Source organism: Peromyscus eremicus, chromosome 9, assembly GCF_949786415.1.
Source record: "Peromyscus eremicus chromosome 9, PerEre_H2_v1, whole genome shotgun sequence".
In the NCBI taxonomy this organism is placed as follows: domain Eukaryota; kingdom Metazoa; phylum Chordata; class Mammalia; order Rodentia; family Cricetidae; genus Peromyscus; species Peromyscus eremicus.
The window spans coordinates 24617659-24633495 of NC_081425.1; the positions used below are offsets into that span (position 1 = coordinate 24617659).

The following is a 15837-nucleotide window of genomic DNA, read 5'->3' on the forward strand; positions in this document are numbered from 1 at the left end:
GAATGGGGCATTTAAGTTTAGACTCATGCCTCATAAGGAAAAGGGAGAACAGATGGGGGGAAGGTGTAAGAATAGACGCCATAGATTGTACTCGGAATACAAGAGTTCTTATCACTTCTGTCCACGGCCTTATGCTCAGACTGAAAGGAACAGATACTCTTTATCGGGCACCATATTTCCTAATGCTTTCACATTTACTGTATTACTACAGATTCTAAAGCCTTTACTGGGAGGAAACTGAATCACTTATGCTAACTTAGGAAGTCATGAATCCAGACTAAGACCTAAGTTCATCTAAATAAATATATATCAAATGGATTAGCAACTTAAGAGCTGAGAGGAAATTTAAGAAAAAAATAGGGGCTGGTCTTTTGAATATGAATCCTCTATGTCAACACAAACATGGTAGATCTAAGAGAGACAAAGGAAGACTGCAAGGAATAAGAGAAGCAAGTAACAACATAAATCTTACAAATCCCGAGAGACTGATGAACGTGACTGGCCAGCAACAGAGAACTTCGTAAAAGAGCAAACAAAATCCAGACACTAACATTTCATTCAACAACACATTAATGTATGTTTAACAAAGGGTTAATGTATATTGGGTCCTTTAGGAAGAAACACAGACAAGCAATTTTTGCATTTAAAACAAATCACACGAATTACTTTACAAGCCATGAGAATTAGGAATAATATAAATAAACGATCCATTTTATACAAAACAAAGTTTGAATATGATACTACCACTTCTCTTTCATATCTCAATAGGCTTCATTCCACTAAAGTCATCTTGTAAGCCACACAAACATTTCCTTGCTGAACTGTAGAGCAGATTAAAAGACAGATGAGCACACAGAAACAGGAAAAGAGGAGAAGGAAAGGGTATCAAACATCCTGCTCTTGTGAAACTTGGGAGTCATTTGCACATCAACGGTTGGGTCTGTTTGTTTGTGAGACAGCTCGATTTGTGGTCCCAGGCTGGCCTCAAACTCACAAGCTTGCTTCTGTCTTCCAAGTGTTGGACTGCAGGCATGCCTGGCTCTACTGGCTTTTGAACTAGTTCAGTAAGATGTGAACGCGTCCCTCTTAGCACCTACTTTCCCACACACTCTAGCCTGTATCTCTACTAGGAAAACGGCACCAAGAACTCTACCATTATCAGAGACATAGTGGGGTGGGGACTGAAAACGTTCACATTAGTAGTCCTTTGAAAATACTTTCAGGCAAACGAGATGTTCAAAACACAAAATTCTCCCGCCACCCTCTCAAACATATATTACTTTTACTTTTTGAGACAGTATCTTTTGTCCCTCATGTGGGCCTCAAACTTGCGATGTAGCTGAGGATAGCCTTGACTCTTCTTCATCCTGCCTCTACTTTGAAAGTGCTAGGATTATAGGAGTATGCCATCATGTCCAGCCAGGAAATATTTTTTCCGCTTTGTTTCTTTTGAGATAGGGTTTCTCTGTGTAGCCTGGTTGTCCTCAGAACTCACTCTGTAGACCAGGCTGACCTCAGACTCCCAGAAATCCACTTGTCTCTGCCTCCCGAGTGCGGGGATTAAAGGTGTGCACGGCCACTGCCCGGCTTTTCTTCCTTTTTATTTATTCTTCTCTCATACATTACATGCTGACCACAGTTTCCCTCCCCCAGATCCACTCCTCCTCCTTTCCCTTGAGAAAAGGGCAGGCCTCCCAGGGATAGCAACCACACATGGCATATCACACATAGGCACAAACCCTCATATCAAGGCTGCACAAGAACATATTTTTAAAACAAGATAAACTATAGCTGAAAATATTTACAATGTAAATTAATTTTAAATTGCATACTTATATTGTAGCTTCAAATCTAGGCTCTGTAGAGAGTTTCCATCTTTTCTAGTGCTCCACTGACTGACTTTTAAAGTTTCTTGTTGGTGGGTGGAACCCTTGGAGTCTACAGAGATTCAAAGCAACAGGCCAGGTTCTCAAGTGCTGCGTACTTGATACTTAATTTTAGAAACTTTATTGTGGTAGAAATTGGGACATACATAGGTCTTTTATATACCTAAGAAAAGTCCTTTTCTTTGTAGGAAATTAAAGTCTTCAAGTAAAAAGCCTTTTTCATTCATGGTTGAAAAAGGCACACAGCTTCCTTATGCTTTTTTTTTTTTTTTAATATAATGACATGGGTTGTTTAATCATAAATTGAGGTATTTGATGAAACCTTCTCATATAAAAAGAAAGGATACTAATTATACATGACGGGAACATGTTGCATGCTGGATTCAGCAAAGCCACACTCATTGTAAAGATCAAAAACCATTGTTTATTCTTGTTTTGATAAAAAGAAGCCAGAATTACATATCTGGGCATTAAAAAGCCAATCTCCAAAGAATGAAAAAATGGTTTACCTTTGTGTTTTACTACACATACTAAAATAACCTTCATGTTTTACTACACATACTAATATAACATTCCCAAAATATGCCTGGAGTATGCCTTATTGGTGAAGTGTCCATGTGGCAAACCCAAGGTCCTAGGTTCAACGCCCCGGAATTACAAATTAAGAAATAAAAAGTATGCCAAAGTACATTAGGTCAAGCATCTGGGAATCTACACTGAAAGCTTTCACTAAATTAAGTATATATATAATATATATATATATATATATATATTATACACACACACACACACACACACACACACACACATATATATAATATACACGTATTAATGTACTATTGCTGTACTAGGATGAAGTCCAAGGCCTCACACTGAACACAAACTCAAGCACTTGCTTCATTCCCACTTAAATGCTAGCATTCAAGGTGATGTGGACATAGATGGCAGTATCTTTTCAAGTCATAGTCCTAACTTTTATGTTTTTTTGGAAGAAACAAAAAAAAGAAAAGTGAATGTGAACATCCTCAAAATAATATGGTCAAATGAGTAAATTCATCATTCCTTTTTTTTTTTTTTTTGAGTTCATTTTTTTTTTTTTACAATACATTTCAGTTCTACATATCAGCCACGGATTCCCTTGTTCTCCCCCCTCCCACCCCTCTCTCCTTCTCCCCAGCCAACCCCCCATTCCCACCTCCTCCAGGGCAAAGCCTCCCCGGCGGACTGAGATCAACCTTGTAGACTCAGTCCAGGTAGGTCCAGTCCTCTCCTCCCAGGCCGAGCCAAGTGACCCTGCATAGGCCCCAGGTTTCAAACAGCCAACTCATGCAATGAGCACAGGACCCGGTCCCACTGCCTGGATGCCTCCCAACCAGATCAAGCCAATCAACTGTCTCACCCATTCAGAGGGCCTGATCCAGTTCGGAGCCCCTCAGCCATTGGTTCATAGTTCATGTGTTTCCATTCGTTTGGCTATTTGTCCCTGTGCTTTATCCAACCTTGGTCTCAACAATTCATCATTCCTTTTATGTGGTAACTTAACCAATGTAGCATTCTTTTCTTTTTTTTTTTTTTTTTTTTTTTGGTTTTTCGAGACAGGGTTTCTCTGTGTAGTTTTGGTACCTGTCCTGGATCTCGCTCTGTAGCCCAGGCTGGCATCAAACTCACAGAGCTCCGCCTGCCTCTGCCTCCCGAGTGCTGGGATTAAAGGCGTGCACCACCACTGCCTGGCTTCCGTGTATCATTCTTATAAGCAACTGTCACAGATAACATAGGGATTAAAAAAAGGACTTCATGTATGAATATTACATAAAGTACTTAATAAAAAATAGTACATTTAAGATTTTTCAAATGGGGACTTCACGTTCCTCAAGACAGCCGTCTGAAGCCTCAATCCGGACACGCGCACTCTGCCCAGAGCCCTGCCAGCTTGTCTCGGTATCTTACTGGGAGAGAAGCATCGGGTCAAGTACAGCACCTCGAAAAGCCCCATTGGAAAGCGTTTCTTTACTTTTAATTAATGACATTTGTCCAGAAATCTCCATTTTGCTGCTTCAGATTCTTTCAGGTATAAAAACCAGTTTTCACACGTGAACCATTTAAATATCTGTGGACAGTTTTAATTTACCACTAAAAGGTATCTTTGAATTTTCCTAGTTTGGGTCATTTTTCTCCTGAAGGTTTCCTGGTGTCAAGCTCAGGATTCTGAAGGGTAGATCATCACAGAACTACTCTCCATCTGACACTATTCTCTCCAGCTATTTTCGTACATCATCTAAACCCAGAAGTCAAGTCTAACTTGGATTTTCTGGACACAAGCCCATGTTCTTATATGTATTCCTATTAAATTCACTTAGCTTATCAATCAATAAATCAAAACATCTAGTAGATTCACATTCAATTTCTATTACTCTTCTCTGCTTTATATCAATTTTTCAGTGTGAGGTTTTGTTTGTTTGTATGATTTTCTAGGCCTGTAGATCCAACTTAGGGTCTTTCAAATACTCTGCAATGCTGGTCCATTAAACTATATCCATGGCCCAAATTTTGGTTGCTCATATTGCTTAAATTACAAATTAGAAGCCAGGCAGGGTGGTGGGTCCCCATAGTCACAGCTACTTGGGAAGCTGAGGCAGGAGGATCATTTAGGGCTAAGACTTTAAGGCCAGTCTGGATAACAGTAAGACCTGAACTTTTAAAAAAATAATTACAAATTCATCTGTAGGGCATCATTGTGGCAGAAAGTTTTCCTGTGTCCCACCCGGTCCTGAAGCCGCTCAGACCCAAGTAAACACACAGAGGCTTATATTAATTAAAACTGCATGGCCATGGCTCAAGCCTTTTGCTAGCTAGCTCTTACATCTTAAATTAGCCCATAAGTATTAATTTATATATCGCCACATGTTCTGTGGCTTTTCCTGCATCCCATTACATGTTGCTCGTGGGGCGGCTTGCTGGTGTCTGTCCCTGCCTTCTTCCTGTCTCTCTCTTTGAATTTCCTACCTGCCTCTAAGCTGCCTTGCCTTAGGTCAAACAGCTTTATTTATCAGCCAATCAGAGCAACACATATTCACAGCGTACAGAAAGACATTCCCCCATCACTTCATTTATCAATAAAAGAAACATTGAGCTTAATTTCAAAGGCTTATTGCTTTGTGAAAGGCATATGTGAACTTTCTGTACTATTTCATCAACTCTTCTGTCTAAAATTATTTCAAAATAAAAAGTTGAAGAAAGAAAAAAACTGCTCCTTATTCCACATGTAGTCAAATTATTTAAAATTGAGAGCATCTCAGTGAAGTGATAATGTTTTTTCTTTTTCTTTTCTTTTTTTTTTTTTAAATATTTATTTATTATGTATACAGTGTTCTGCCTGCATGTATGCCTGCAGGCCAGAAGAGGGCACCAGATCTCATTACGGATGGTTGTGAGCCACCATGTGGTTGCAGGGAATTGAACTCAGGACCTCTGGAAGAGCAGCCAATGCTCTTAACCTCTGAGCCATCTCTCCAGCCTGTGATGATGTTTTAACTTCATGCTTACAATTGATTTCCTTTTCATTGGCCTAATAAAAATATCTGTGCAGTAACTGAAGACAAAACATTCTCTCCTGCCTTCCCTACAAAAACTAGAAGATAGAGATTTTGACAAATGGTTCGGGAGTGTACAACGGTATAACCACTTTGGAGTGAGTTTCACAGAATTTTTTACACTAAAATGTTATTTATACCTTAATGACTGGCAATACCACTCCCAGGTATCTACCGAAGAGAAACACATGTGCTCACACATATATACACAAAACATGTGCTCACACATACATATACAAAACACTTGACTAAGAATGTTCACAGTAGCTTAACTTTAGTAGCTGCCACTGAAAACAACCCCATTCTTTTTTTTTATCAACAGGAAAATACGTCAACAAACTGGTATATTCAGACATATAAATAAGGAATGATCAATATCAAAATGGATAGAACACAAATGCTGAGTCAAGGAAACTAGACCCAGAGAGTAGCTAATGTGTGCCTCTGTTGCCGTTTTTGTCTAAGAACACGGCTGACGACAGTGTAGAAGTCAAGGCTGCTCTCTAGAAGGGCAGTAGATAAGATGGACTCAAAGGGTCGAGGGAACTCTCTGGAGTAACTTACCTGTTCTAGAGCATGGTTTCCATATATGTTAACAATTACATAAAAATATGCATTTCAATTATATTGCAATGGAAATGAAAACCAGAGTTCTATTAAACGCATACACACACACACTCCCCACACTGGGTTTTTGAGACAAGAGGCAGTCCAGGCTGGCTTCCAATTTCCAGCCATCTTCCCGCCTCAGTGCTGGAGCTATAGGCATGCTCTACTATAGTAGGAAAACGCGATGGGAACAAGCACGGAAGAATTCTAGCATTTCCATTTCCTTCTTACCTGTCAAGGAGCTGCTCATGCTTTTCTAGGGCATCCTTTTCTGCTGTCACTGCTCGGTTCTTTTCAGCAAGAGCGTTATCTCTGGCTTCTCGGAGATTTCTAAAATTCAAACATGCATCTCGGTTGTTTTAAATGCATAAGTATCTATCTTTCAAAGATTCAGGGATTTGCTTCCAGTGTGTAGATGACTATCTTAAGGACTTCCTAGAGGCTAGTGATGCCGAGTGTACATTACATGAAGCTGCCTGGCTGGGACAGTATTCTGACAGTAGGCAGTAACACAGGTGCAAACACAACTGCCCCCATGTTTGAATACTTTCCTCACAGCTTTTCCCTCACGGGTTGAAGGGTAGGCTAAACACTGTGTATATGCTTATCTCATTTTACCATTTTACCATAATCCAGTGAGGCAGGTGTCATATCCACAAGAACACTTGAGGTTGAGGGCAGTTACTAACACTTTATGCAATACTTTAAGTAAAAGATGTATGAGTAGAAGTCACAGGAATCAACGTAAGAAGGAAGTCTGAGACACTGGCAAAGGACAGCTGAAATATCGGGTCCTAGAACCTTAGTTGTGCAAGAAGGCAAGTTAACACAGAAAGGCTGATGAATTAGGACAAGGGAGAAAGGACAGAAGACCCAAAGAATGCCATGCAGATTACAGACTAGAGATTGCTACTGGAGAACAGTACTCTGGGGACAGGGTGGCATGCTCCCACCCAGTGCTAACCCAGCCTGCCCCTGCTCAGCTCCTGAGAGCACGTGAGACGGGCTGTAGTCAGGGTGGTATAGCCTCCCACAAAAAAGCATTTTCTGTGGCAGAATTTTAGTTGGTCATAAGTCAGGGTGTCTCCATTAGAATGGCTGGATGGAGTAAAGCTGAGATGACGGGCAATGTATGGCTTAAGCACTATGAGTCCACAACATTACACAAGTCATCCACTTATGATGACAGCAAGAATCAAAACTGTTGAAAAGGTTCCCCTTAGTGACAGCCAAGGAGAGTACTCCAGTGGGAGAAGGAACAACGCTGAGTACTTAGGAGATAATACAGCCAGGCATGAACTTCTTAGAACCAATTTTCCTCATGTCTTAATACAGATGAAACCTGAGGTCAAGAAAAATACCAACTAAGCTTCTTCCAGATAGTCACTTAACTTTAAAAAACATTCTACTTCCTTAATAGAGTTATAATATAGAGAAATATAGGGCATAATACAAGTGATTTGCTCACATAACGTCTACAAACCCTTATGATGCATTTGCAGTACACTGAAGTATAGAGCGTTTGTACAAATGGCCTTGGGACACAGTCTGAAAAGGATCAAACTTTGCATCAGGTAATATCTACTCTGAAGCCCGGGCTTCTTACATCACATCACAGAATGACTCGTAAAGACCTGGGCTGGATCCTAGAAGTTGGTTTATCATTAATAGAAATGAAAATTCAATGGCTTGAATACATCTATGTGATACACACTGGATAGAAATGCCTAGTGATCACACTTGCGCTCCCTACACTCAGCACAGCCTTTCTGCACAGTGATTCAGTAACAATTTAAAATTTAAAACATGCCAATCACTACAGAGAGATTCATCAGCCAAAGTTAAGAGCCACATACAAAATAGTTTTAAAAATCATAAAGGTCATTTTTGTCAAAAAACAGTGTTAATAATTTTTTATGCTATTCTCTAAATAGAACTGCTTTCTTAAATAGCTATTACAAAATATTTTTTGATGTCATCATGATTGCAATGACTTTAAAAACTATTCTATTATTAACTATACAAAACATGAAAAATAAATTTTAGAACACAATTCTCTAAGTATCTTAAATATTTATATATTTTTATTCTAAGATGCCCTACATATTTTAGCCAGCAAGTCACAAATTAGTTCCAATTTTCCTTTCTAAAAATGGCCTCATTATTTCAAAATGTGATTTAGTAGTGGAATTTGAAGTAGGTTACATTTGCGATACTAGTTAAATACAAATGCTTAGCTGGTAGATGGAGAAGCCTCACTCCCTAGCTATACTTCCTTTCTAGTCACAATGAATATTAGAAATAAAGCCAAGCCACAGAGAATCAAATAAGAAGAGGTATTAGTAGAGAATAATAGTATACTTGGCCATAGGCAGTCTGCAACATCCAGCTAAACGAAATTCCAGGGCCCTAGGAAGAGGAGAGAATTATTCTTAACTGTGGCAAGGGACAGAGAATGAAGGGATGTTTTTCTAGAAAGCGGCAGACACATGAGAAATGGTCAAGGACAAATAGCTAAGACAATGCTGAAAGAGAAGACCAGAGTGTCAAACAGGAGGAGTTCTAGAAGCCCAGGCTTTTACCGTTAGGATTTCTGCTCTGTGTCTGCGTAAGATTTCCCTGTCAATTTGTTCTTTCTCAGCTGTCATACCTTCCATAGCTCGTCTACAACTGACATACCTCCTATAAGATTTACTAGTTGACATACTTCAAATTAAGTCTAAGAGAGCTAAACTGACTAGATTCTTCCATTGACAACGGCATTGAAGTAAACATACAGTGTTCACCATACATCAGGGCTGTTCATATCTTTACTTTATATAGAGAAACTGTTGTGCTAGGATGTGAAACGTCTTCATAAACTCCTGTGTTTGAACACTTGGTCCCTAGATGGTTGTACAGTTTGGGAAGGTTGTGGAACCTTTAGGAGGTAGAGCCTTGCTGCAGAAAGTGGGTCACTGGGGGCAGGTCTTGAGGTTTTATGGCTGGCCCCACTTCCTGTTCGCTCTGCTTCCTGATGCAGATCCTCAGTGATCAGCAGGCCTCTTGCTCTTGCTGCCATGCTCTGGTAGTTTGAATTAGAATGGCCACCATGGGCTCCTCAGTATGAATACTTGATCCTCAGTTGGTGGAACTGTTTGGGAAGGATTAGGAGGTGTGGCCTTATTGGAAGGGGTGTGTCACTGGGGGCAGGCTGTGAGGTTTCAGAAGGCCCACATATTTCCAGTTAGCTATCTCTGCTTTCTACTTGCAGATCAAGATACAAGTTTTCAGCGACTACTCAGGACCATGTCTGCTGCTGTGCTCCTTGCCATGATGGTCATGGACTCTGACCCTCAGAAACTTTAAGTCCCATGGAAATTCTTCATCTATCAGTTGCTTTTGTCACGGCATCTTATCACAGGAACTGCAAGTGAGTACAGTGCATGTCTCCTGCCTCCAGTTATATCGTCTCTCCACAACGAAATGATCCCTTTGAACTGCAAGCCAGAACACATCCTCCCTGAAATTGCTTCTCGTCAGGTGTTTAGTCACAATGAATGAGAAAAGTAACTAAAACAGAACTTGTCACAACAATGCTATCAATCACAGGTTGTATCATCTCCATTTTAAAAATATGTTTCAAGACTCAAATACGAAGACTCAGTTCAAGGTTACATCCTAAGGTACATTGTGGAGCCCGTGTGTCAATCTAGTCTATCCTGCCTTTTTCAGGTCTCTTTTCTTTCACAGACATTTCCTCCTTGGGATACTTAGACATTATGAGATTTGTATTGTATGACCACACCACAGTACAAACAGATGCCAACTCAGAATTATCCTTAAAAAGATTGTGAACATATTATGGATTTGTTTCTATGGGCCACAGTGTACATGTTCTTTTAAAATTAGACTGGTTTGACAAAACACCAGATGCACTCCAACCCTGATACAGATAAAACAATAACTTCCACATAATTAATGAATAATCCATTTCCAAATGGTAAATACATTAGAAGATGTAATAAATATAATTATAGAACAAATAGCAGGAATTCAAATGTTCATCAAAAGAGAAACTTGAAAAACTAACAGAGACTCTCTATAGCATGTATAAACTAATGGGACTGAGATTTTAAAAATCCAAACTGAATGTAATAAAATATAACTAGAGTAACATTGAAATATGTCAGGAGCCGCCCAACTGGCCAAACTTCAGGAGCTTGGTTCCTGAACATCCTCTACTGGATCCACCCCACCAAACCCAGCCTGAGCATACTCAAACCCCAGGATACTAAAATCTTGAATATAAAATGGCATACACTTTACAAATGATTTACAACAAGCACCCCCTGTGTACTTTAGATTACTCAGAAGGCCCAATATAATGTAACACTACATGAGTTGTACTGTACTGCTTAAGAAATTATGACAAGGAAAAGTCTCTACATCTTTAGTACAAACACAATCTGTTTCCAAGTAGTTTTGATCTGCAGTTGATTAAATCAGGAGATAGGGAACCCACAGATAGGGTGAAATTAATTACCTTTAAAACAATTGCATAAAAAAAACATTTTTATACAGCTAAAATTTCACCACCAAACTGTTTTTCATGACTCTTTCACATTGTTGCCTACTAACTTCTCCTAGGTAAACAGATACAATTTTCTTATCTGCTTCAGATTAGTTTTGAAAGGTACATTGAAAGGAAGGATGGAGAAAGGAAAAAAATAATAATAATTAGGACAGAGAAACTTGCATAAACCAGAAGTTGCTTGGATAAAATAGGAGATAAAAATAAATCATAATGTTCAATGAAAATCTCTTAAAAGTTAAATTTGCCAGGGGGCAGTAGCATATGCCTTTAATCCCAGTACTCAGGAGGCAGAGGCAGGGGAATCTCTGTGAGTTCAAGACCAGTCTGGTCTACAAAGAGTTCCAGGACAGCCAGAACTGTTATACACAGAAACCCTGTTTTGAAAAAACAAAACAAAAACCCCAACTACAAAAACAACAACAACAACAACAAAAAGCCCAAAATTTAAGTTCCTAATAATTTATCTATACATCAAGGGTATAATATCATAACAAAATGGGCATGTTTAACATGTACTATAAAGTCACTTGTGTAATAGACAATTTAATACAGGTAAGTGTATCCAAAAATTTTTCACAACTGAAGCTTAGAAACTCAACAAAAAATGTGCAAACACATTACTGAATAGGCTGGAATATATTTCCTTATTTCTAGAAGATAAAATTCCTTAGTATCAACAGACTGGATCTAAATTTATGTCTGAATACGGTACAAAAAATGTTAGAAAACTTGGAAATCTCTAGGCTAGGACTGGCCTATAATTTACAATTCTACCTCGGCCTCTTGAGTTCTGGGATTAGAGGAATTCTGTACCTAGCAGGAATTCTTATTTAATAAATTTTCCTTTTTTTGTTTTATTTTGTTTTTTCAGACAGGGTTTCTCTATGTAACAGTTCTGGCTGTCCGGGAACTCACTTTGTAGACTAGAGTGGCTTCGAACTCACAGAGATCCACCTGTCTCTACTTCCAGAATGCTAGGATTAAAGGCGCGCACCACCACCGCCTGGCTTCATAAATTTTCTTAAGAAAAACTATGTATTTTAGGAGAAGAAACATTTTAAGATCACTGTTGACTAAAAATGCTATAATTTCCTATTCTTCTATTACAATTAGTTCAGTGGTTTGAATGTTTGTCCCTTCCAAAAGTCACGTTCAAATTGAATTAGTGCTGACCAGTAATAAGAAGAGAGACTTAGAGATGAGCAGGCTCTGAGGGGAAGCCTTTTTGAGTGGAACTGATGCCGTTAAGACAGGTAAGTCTGCCTGTCTCTTGCTCTCTCACATGTGCTCTGGCCTTCTGCCATGTGAGGATGGAGGAAATAGGCCCTTGCCAAATACTAGCACCTTGATATTGAACTTCCCAGCTTCCAGGGCAGTAAGATAATAAATTCCTGTTCATTACAAATTATCTAGTCTCCAGTATTCTGTTATAGTAGGAAAAATAGGCTAAGTCAGCCAGTGTTCACATGGACTTTTTCATTTCTGGCCGTTTATATGAACTCAAAAGTAGGTAACTATGCAATCCACATCAAATTGAACACAGACAAGGGAAGTCTATATGCATGAGAAATTTACAAAACAAAACACTCAGTTAAGCTCCAACAAGATGCTGAGGTTTAAAAAGTGGCAGCAGTTACTATAAAAATGACACTGAATAAATAGCGTGGGTGATCTGCTAAGAAACTTCTGTGGCATCCTCTAGACTCAGCCTGATCAGTTAGAAAGGTCTGTGCAGGCTTTACTATAACAACCTAGTCCCATCCTACCTCCTCAGCACCACAAACCCTAGAACCATGTACAAAGCATGGACATGTAAACTCCTGTGCAACTGGAACTGACAGCCTTATTTGTGGGACAGCCTACACACCCAAAGTACCTAAGTATTAATCATGCCAAGAAGCACCCAGAGGAACTACTCCGAGGAGTACGGGGTAATAACAAAAGAGAGCTTCGACAAAACCCATCTACAGCTACTTCACAAGATACCAAGTTACCTGCAAACCACCTACTTTCACAAAAGTCTAGTTGAAAAGACCAAAAAAAGAAGAAGAAAAAGTCAAATCTTTTCATAAGGAGATTATCTGCTAAGATAGGAACGAGAGGTTTATTAGCTGGAGCACTAATGAGGACACTCACTTTTAAAATGTGGAATGGCACCTCTGTAATCTAGCTCCAAGTTCATCTGCTGGGATGGATTCAATAGATTCACCTGACCCCCATAAGCAAATCCAAATTCAAGATTTAAAGCTGTTTAGTATCACTAACATTCTATGGAAATTTCACGTTTGTCACTGGGCTTCTCGAGTACTTCTGGGAGACAGTACATTGTGATCTCGATAGCACTGACAGGGAAGGAAATAAAATTACCAAAGCGATCCCACACTAATGACTACACTTAAAAGCATTTTTCCATCTCCTTTGTGCTCCTCTGCACTTCCTTTCAAACAACTGTGAAGCTGTTGACTTTCCAGATTCTGTGCTGCAGCAGGAAGAGCCTAATGAATGCTTCGAACAAATTCCTACCCCGTATCACCACAGTGCTGTGCTTGGGAGAGCATCTCACATTAAAGGTAGCTTTGTGTTCTGGAGAAATTCAACCACCTGAGTTTATTTCCCCTTTACTACCTCTCAGAACTGCTTAGGGAACAAATAAATAGCCACGTGTAGACCCTCTACATTTTATAACAGTGGACTTTAAGGTAATAATTTCATGCTATCAGCTAGCCTTTTTAATAGTAATAATTTTATTCAAATTGCCATATAAATTTTTTATTACAATAGACAAATGGTATAAAAATAACTATTTACATACATAACATATATTTTATAACTTATAATGCACTTTTCACATGTACTATCTAATTTAGACCTCATGGGCCACTCTCTGAAGCATTACGATTAGCTCATTTTTATAAAAGAGGAAACTAAACTCAGGGATATGAAGTGGCTCCTTCACCCCACTAGCAAGTGCTGTAAGTCGTAGAGACAAGATTTTAGTCTTTTTGCTCAAAATCTCTTACAATACGGAATACTGTCTCTCTCTCTTTTTTTTTTTTCCAAGAAAGGGCTTGGGTATAGATGCTCTGGGAACCTGTGATGCTCCTATCTCTGCCTCTTGAGTATTGTTATTGCAGTGTGCACCTTGCTTTGGAAAAATGTCTTATTTCTAAACTCTCAAGAGGGACCATAGCTCTCACATAGACCTACTAAGGAAGTTATTTACATAAGAATTCTTGACACTGACCTGAGTTTCCCTTATTCTGTCTCCCAACTTGCAAGGTATTTCTCTACTCTTAGCTTCTTAACTCTCTTCTTTTTTTTTTTTTTTTTTTTTTTTTTGGCTTTTCGAGACAGGGTTTCTCTGTTTAGCTTTGCGCCTTTCCTGGAACTCACTTGGTAGTCCAGGCTGGCCTCGAACTCACAGAGATCCGCCTAGCTCTGCCTCCCGAGTGCTGGGATTAAAGGTGTGTGCCACCACTGCCCAGCTCTTCTAAAAGTGCTTATTAGGGAAAGGTAAGGTAACTCTAAACATGCAAGTGTAGTTGCTACATTTTAACTCATAATGTTAACAGCATACTGATAAAACATACAGGACAACGTTATGTACCCAACTTCAAAGCAAAGTTAACTCACAGATTCAAAACAAAAGGAAGTATGTAAACATTTTCCCAATTTTGTTTTTTATACCTTTCTTTACCCATCTATTTATAAGATTTCCACAGCACTCTCTATTTATTTTATCTTGTGAAGAACTGACGGGGACAGCAGTTATAACTACATTTCAGTTTTGCCATAATGAAGATCCAGTCACATAAATACAGGGCCGATTACTGGGAAGTAAACACAAAAGCAAGCTTGTACAACTGGCTACTGAAGTGTCCCTGTGCGGCCACGGGACTGGGCTGCAGTTTGGCGCCATCTGGTGGTAACTGTCTATCACAGTGTTACTATCTATGGATCAATCTAAAACCCTCTGGTTGAATGGAGCACCTAGGTCCAATCCCCATCACCTTTCTGGTTAGGTGGTATGATGGTTAGTTTTGATTGTCGACTTGACAAAGCCTAGAGCCACTTGGGAAGAGTCTCCAGGAGCCGCTGTCTAGATCAGGTTGCCCAGTGTGGCAGATTGTCCTGACTGCCTTCATTGATGTGGTAACTTTGCCAGAAAGGGAGGCACCATTCTTAGTTTGGGGCGCTGAACTATTTCAGGGTGGAGAAAGAAGGCTGAGCACTAAAAGTACATACCTTTATTCTCTTTGTGCTCTTAACTCTGGGTGTGAGTAGTTGCTTATGGTCCTTGCTTTGACTTCCCAACAAGATGGACTTGTGAGCAGAAATGAAGCTTGAATGGATGGCATGCATTTTATTGTGAATGTGGGTCCAGAACAGCCCTGGGGATAAGCAAAGCTGCCTCCACCTTTCCTTCTTCGAGAAATGACCGTTGCCTATTTTCCTACACAACTTTGCCATCCTACTTTTACTATTTTGGAGAGGCGATGTTGTTTGTTCTTATTTTGTTTTTAGATGAAAAATCAGGAAACAGTCACAGTGATTACATAGCAAAGTATTTGTAGTAATGTGGATTGTTTAGGCATAATCATGTACTGCTGTGGGATGTTCTATATGTTAAATGTGTTGCTCTGATTGGTTAATAAATAAAACACTGTTGGCCAGTAGCCAGGCAGGAAGTATAGGTGGGACAAGCAGAGAAGAGAATTCTGGGAACAGGAAGGCTGAGTTAGAGAGACGCTGCCAGCCGCTGCCATGAAAAGCGAGATGTAAGGTACCGGTAAGCCACAAGCCACGTGACAACTTATAGACTAGTAGATATGGGTTAATTTAAGATATAAGAACAGCTAGCTAGAAGCCTGCCATGGCCATACAGTTTATAAGTAATATAAGCATCTGTATGTTTATTTTATAAGTGGGCTACGGGACTGCCAGGGCTTGGTAGGACCTGAAGATAAAAACTCAAGCTACAATGTACAATATTGTAAAATGATAACATCATTTTTAAGATTAGGTGAACAAAAACCTACAAATGCGTAACAGAAATGAAGTGAGCCAGAAAACGAAATAGGACTTATTTATAAAAAGAAATATTATCTATGCCACAGTTCTCATGTACAGACCGTTGTCTTGATGAGGCGGGACACTTGAATTCACTACTCCATTT

General features: G+C 39.4%; 1 protein-coding gene across 1 annotated transcript in view; it reads right to left on the reverse strand.

The window, feature by feature from the left end:
* The window catches only part of Pibf1 (progesterone immunomodulatory binding factor 1), a 182651-nt gene that overhangs the window by 125634 nt on the left and 41180 nt on the right, over positions 1–15837 (reverse strand). The window contains exon 9 of the mRNA XM_059273267.1: positions 6317–6415. Within this exon, the coding sequence (XP_059129250.1) occupies positions 6317–6415 (99 nt within the window). The remainder of the gene's footprint in view (positions 1–6316; positions 6416–15837) is intronic.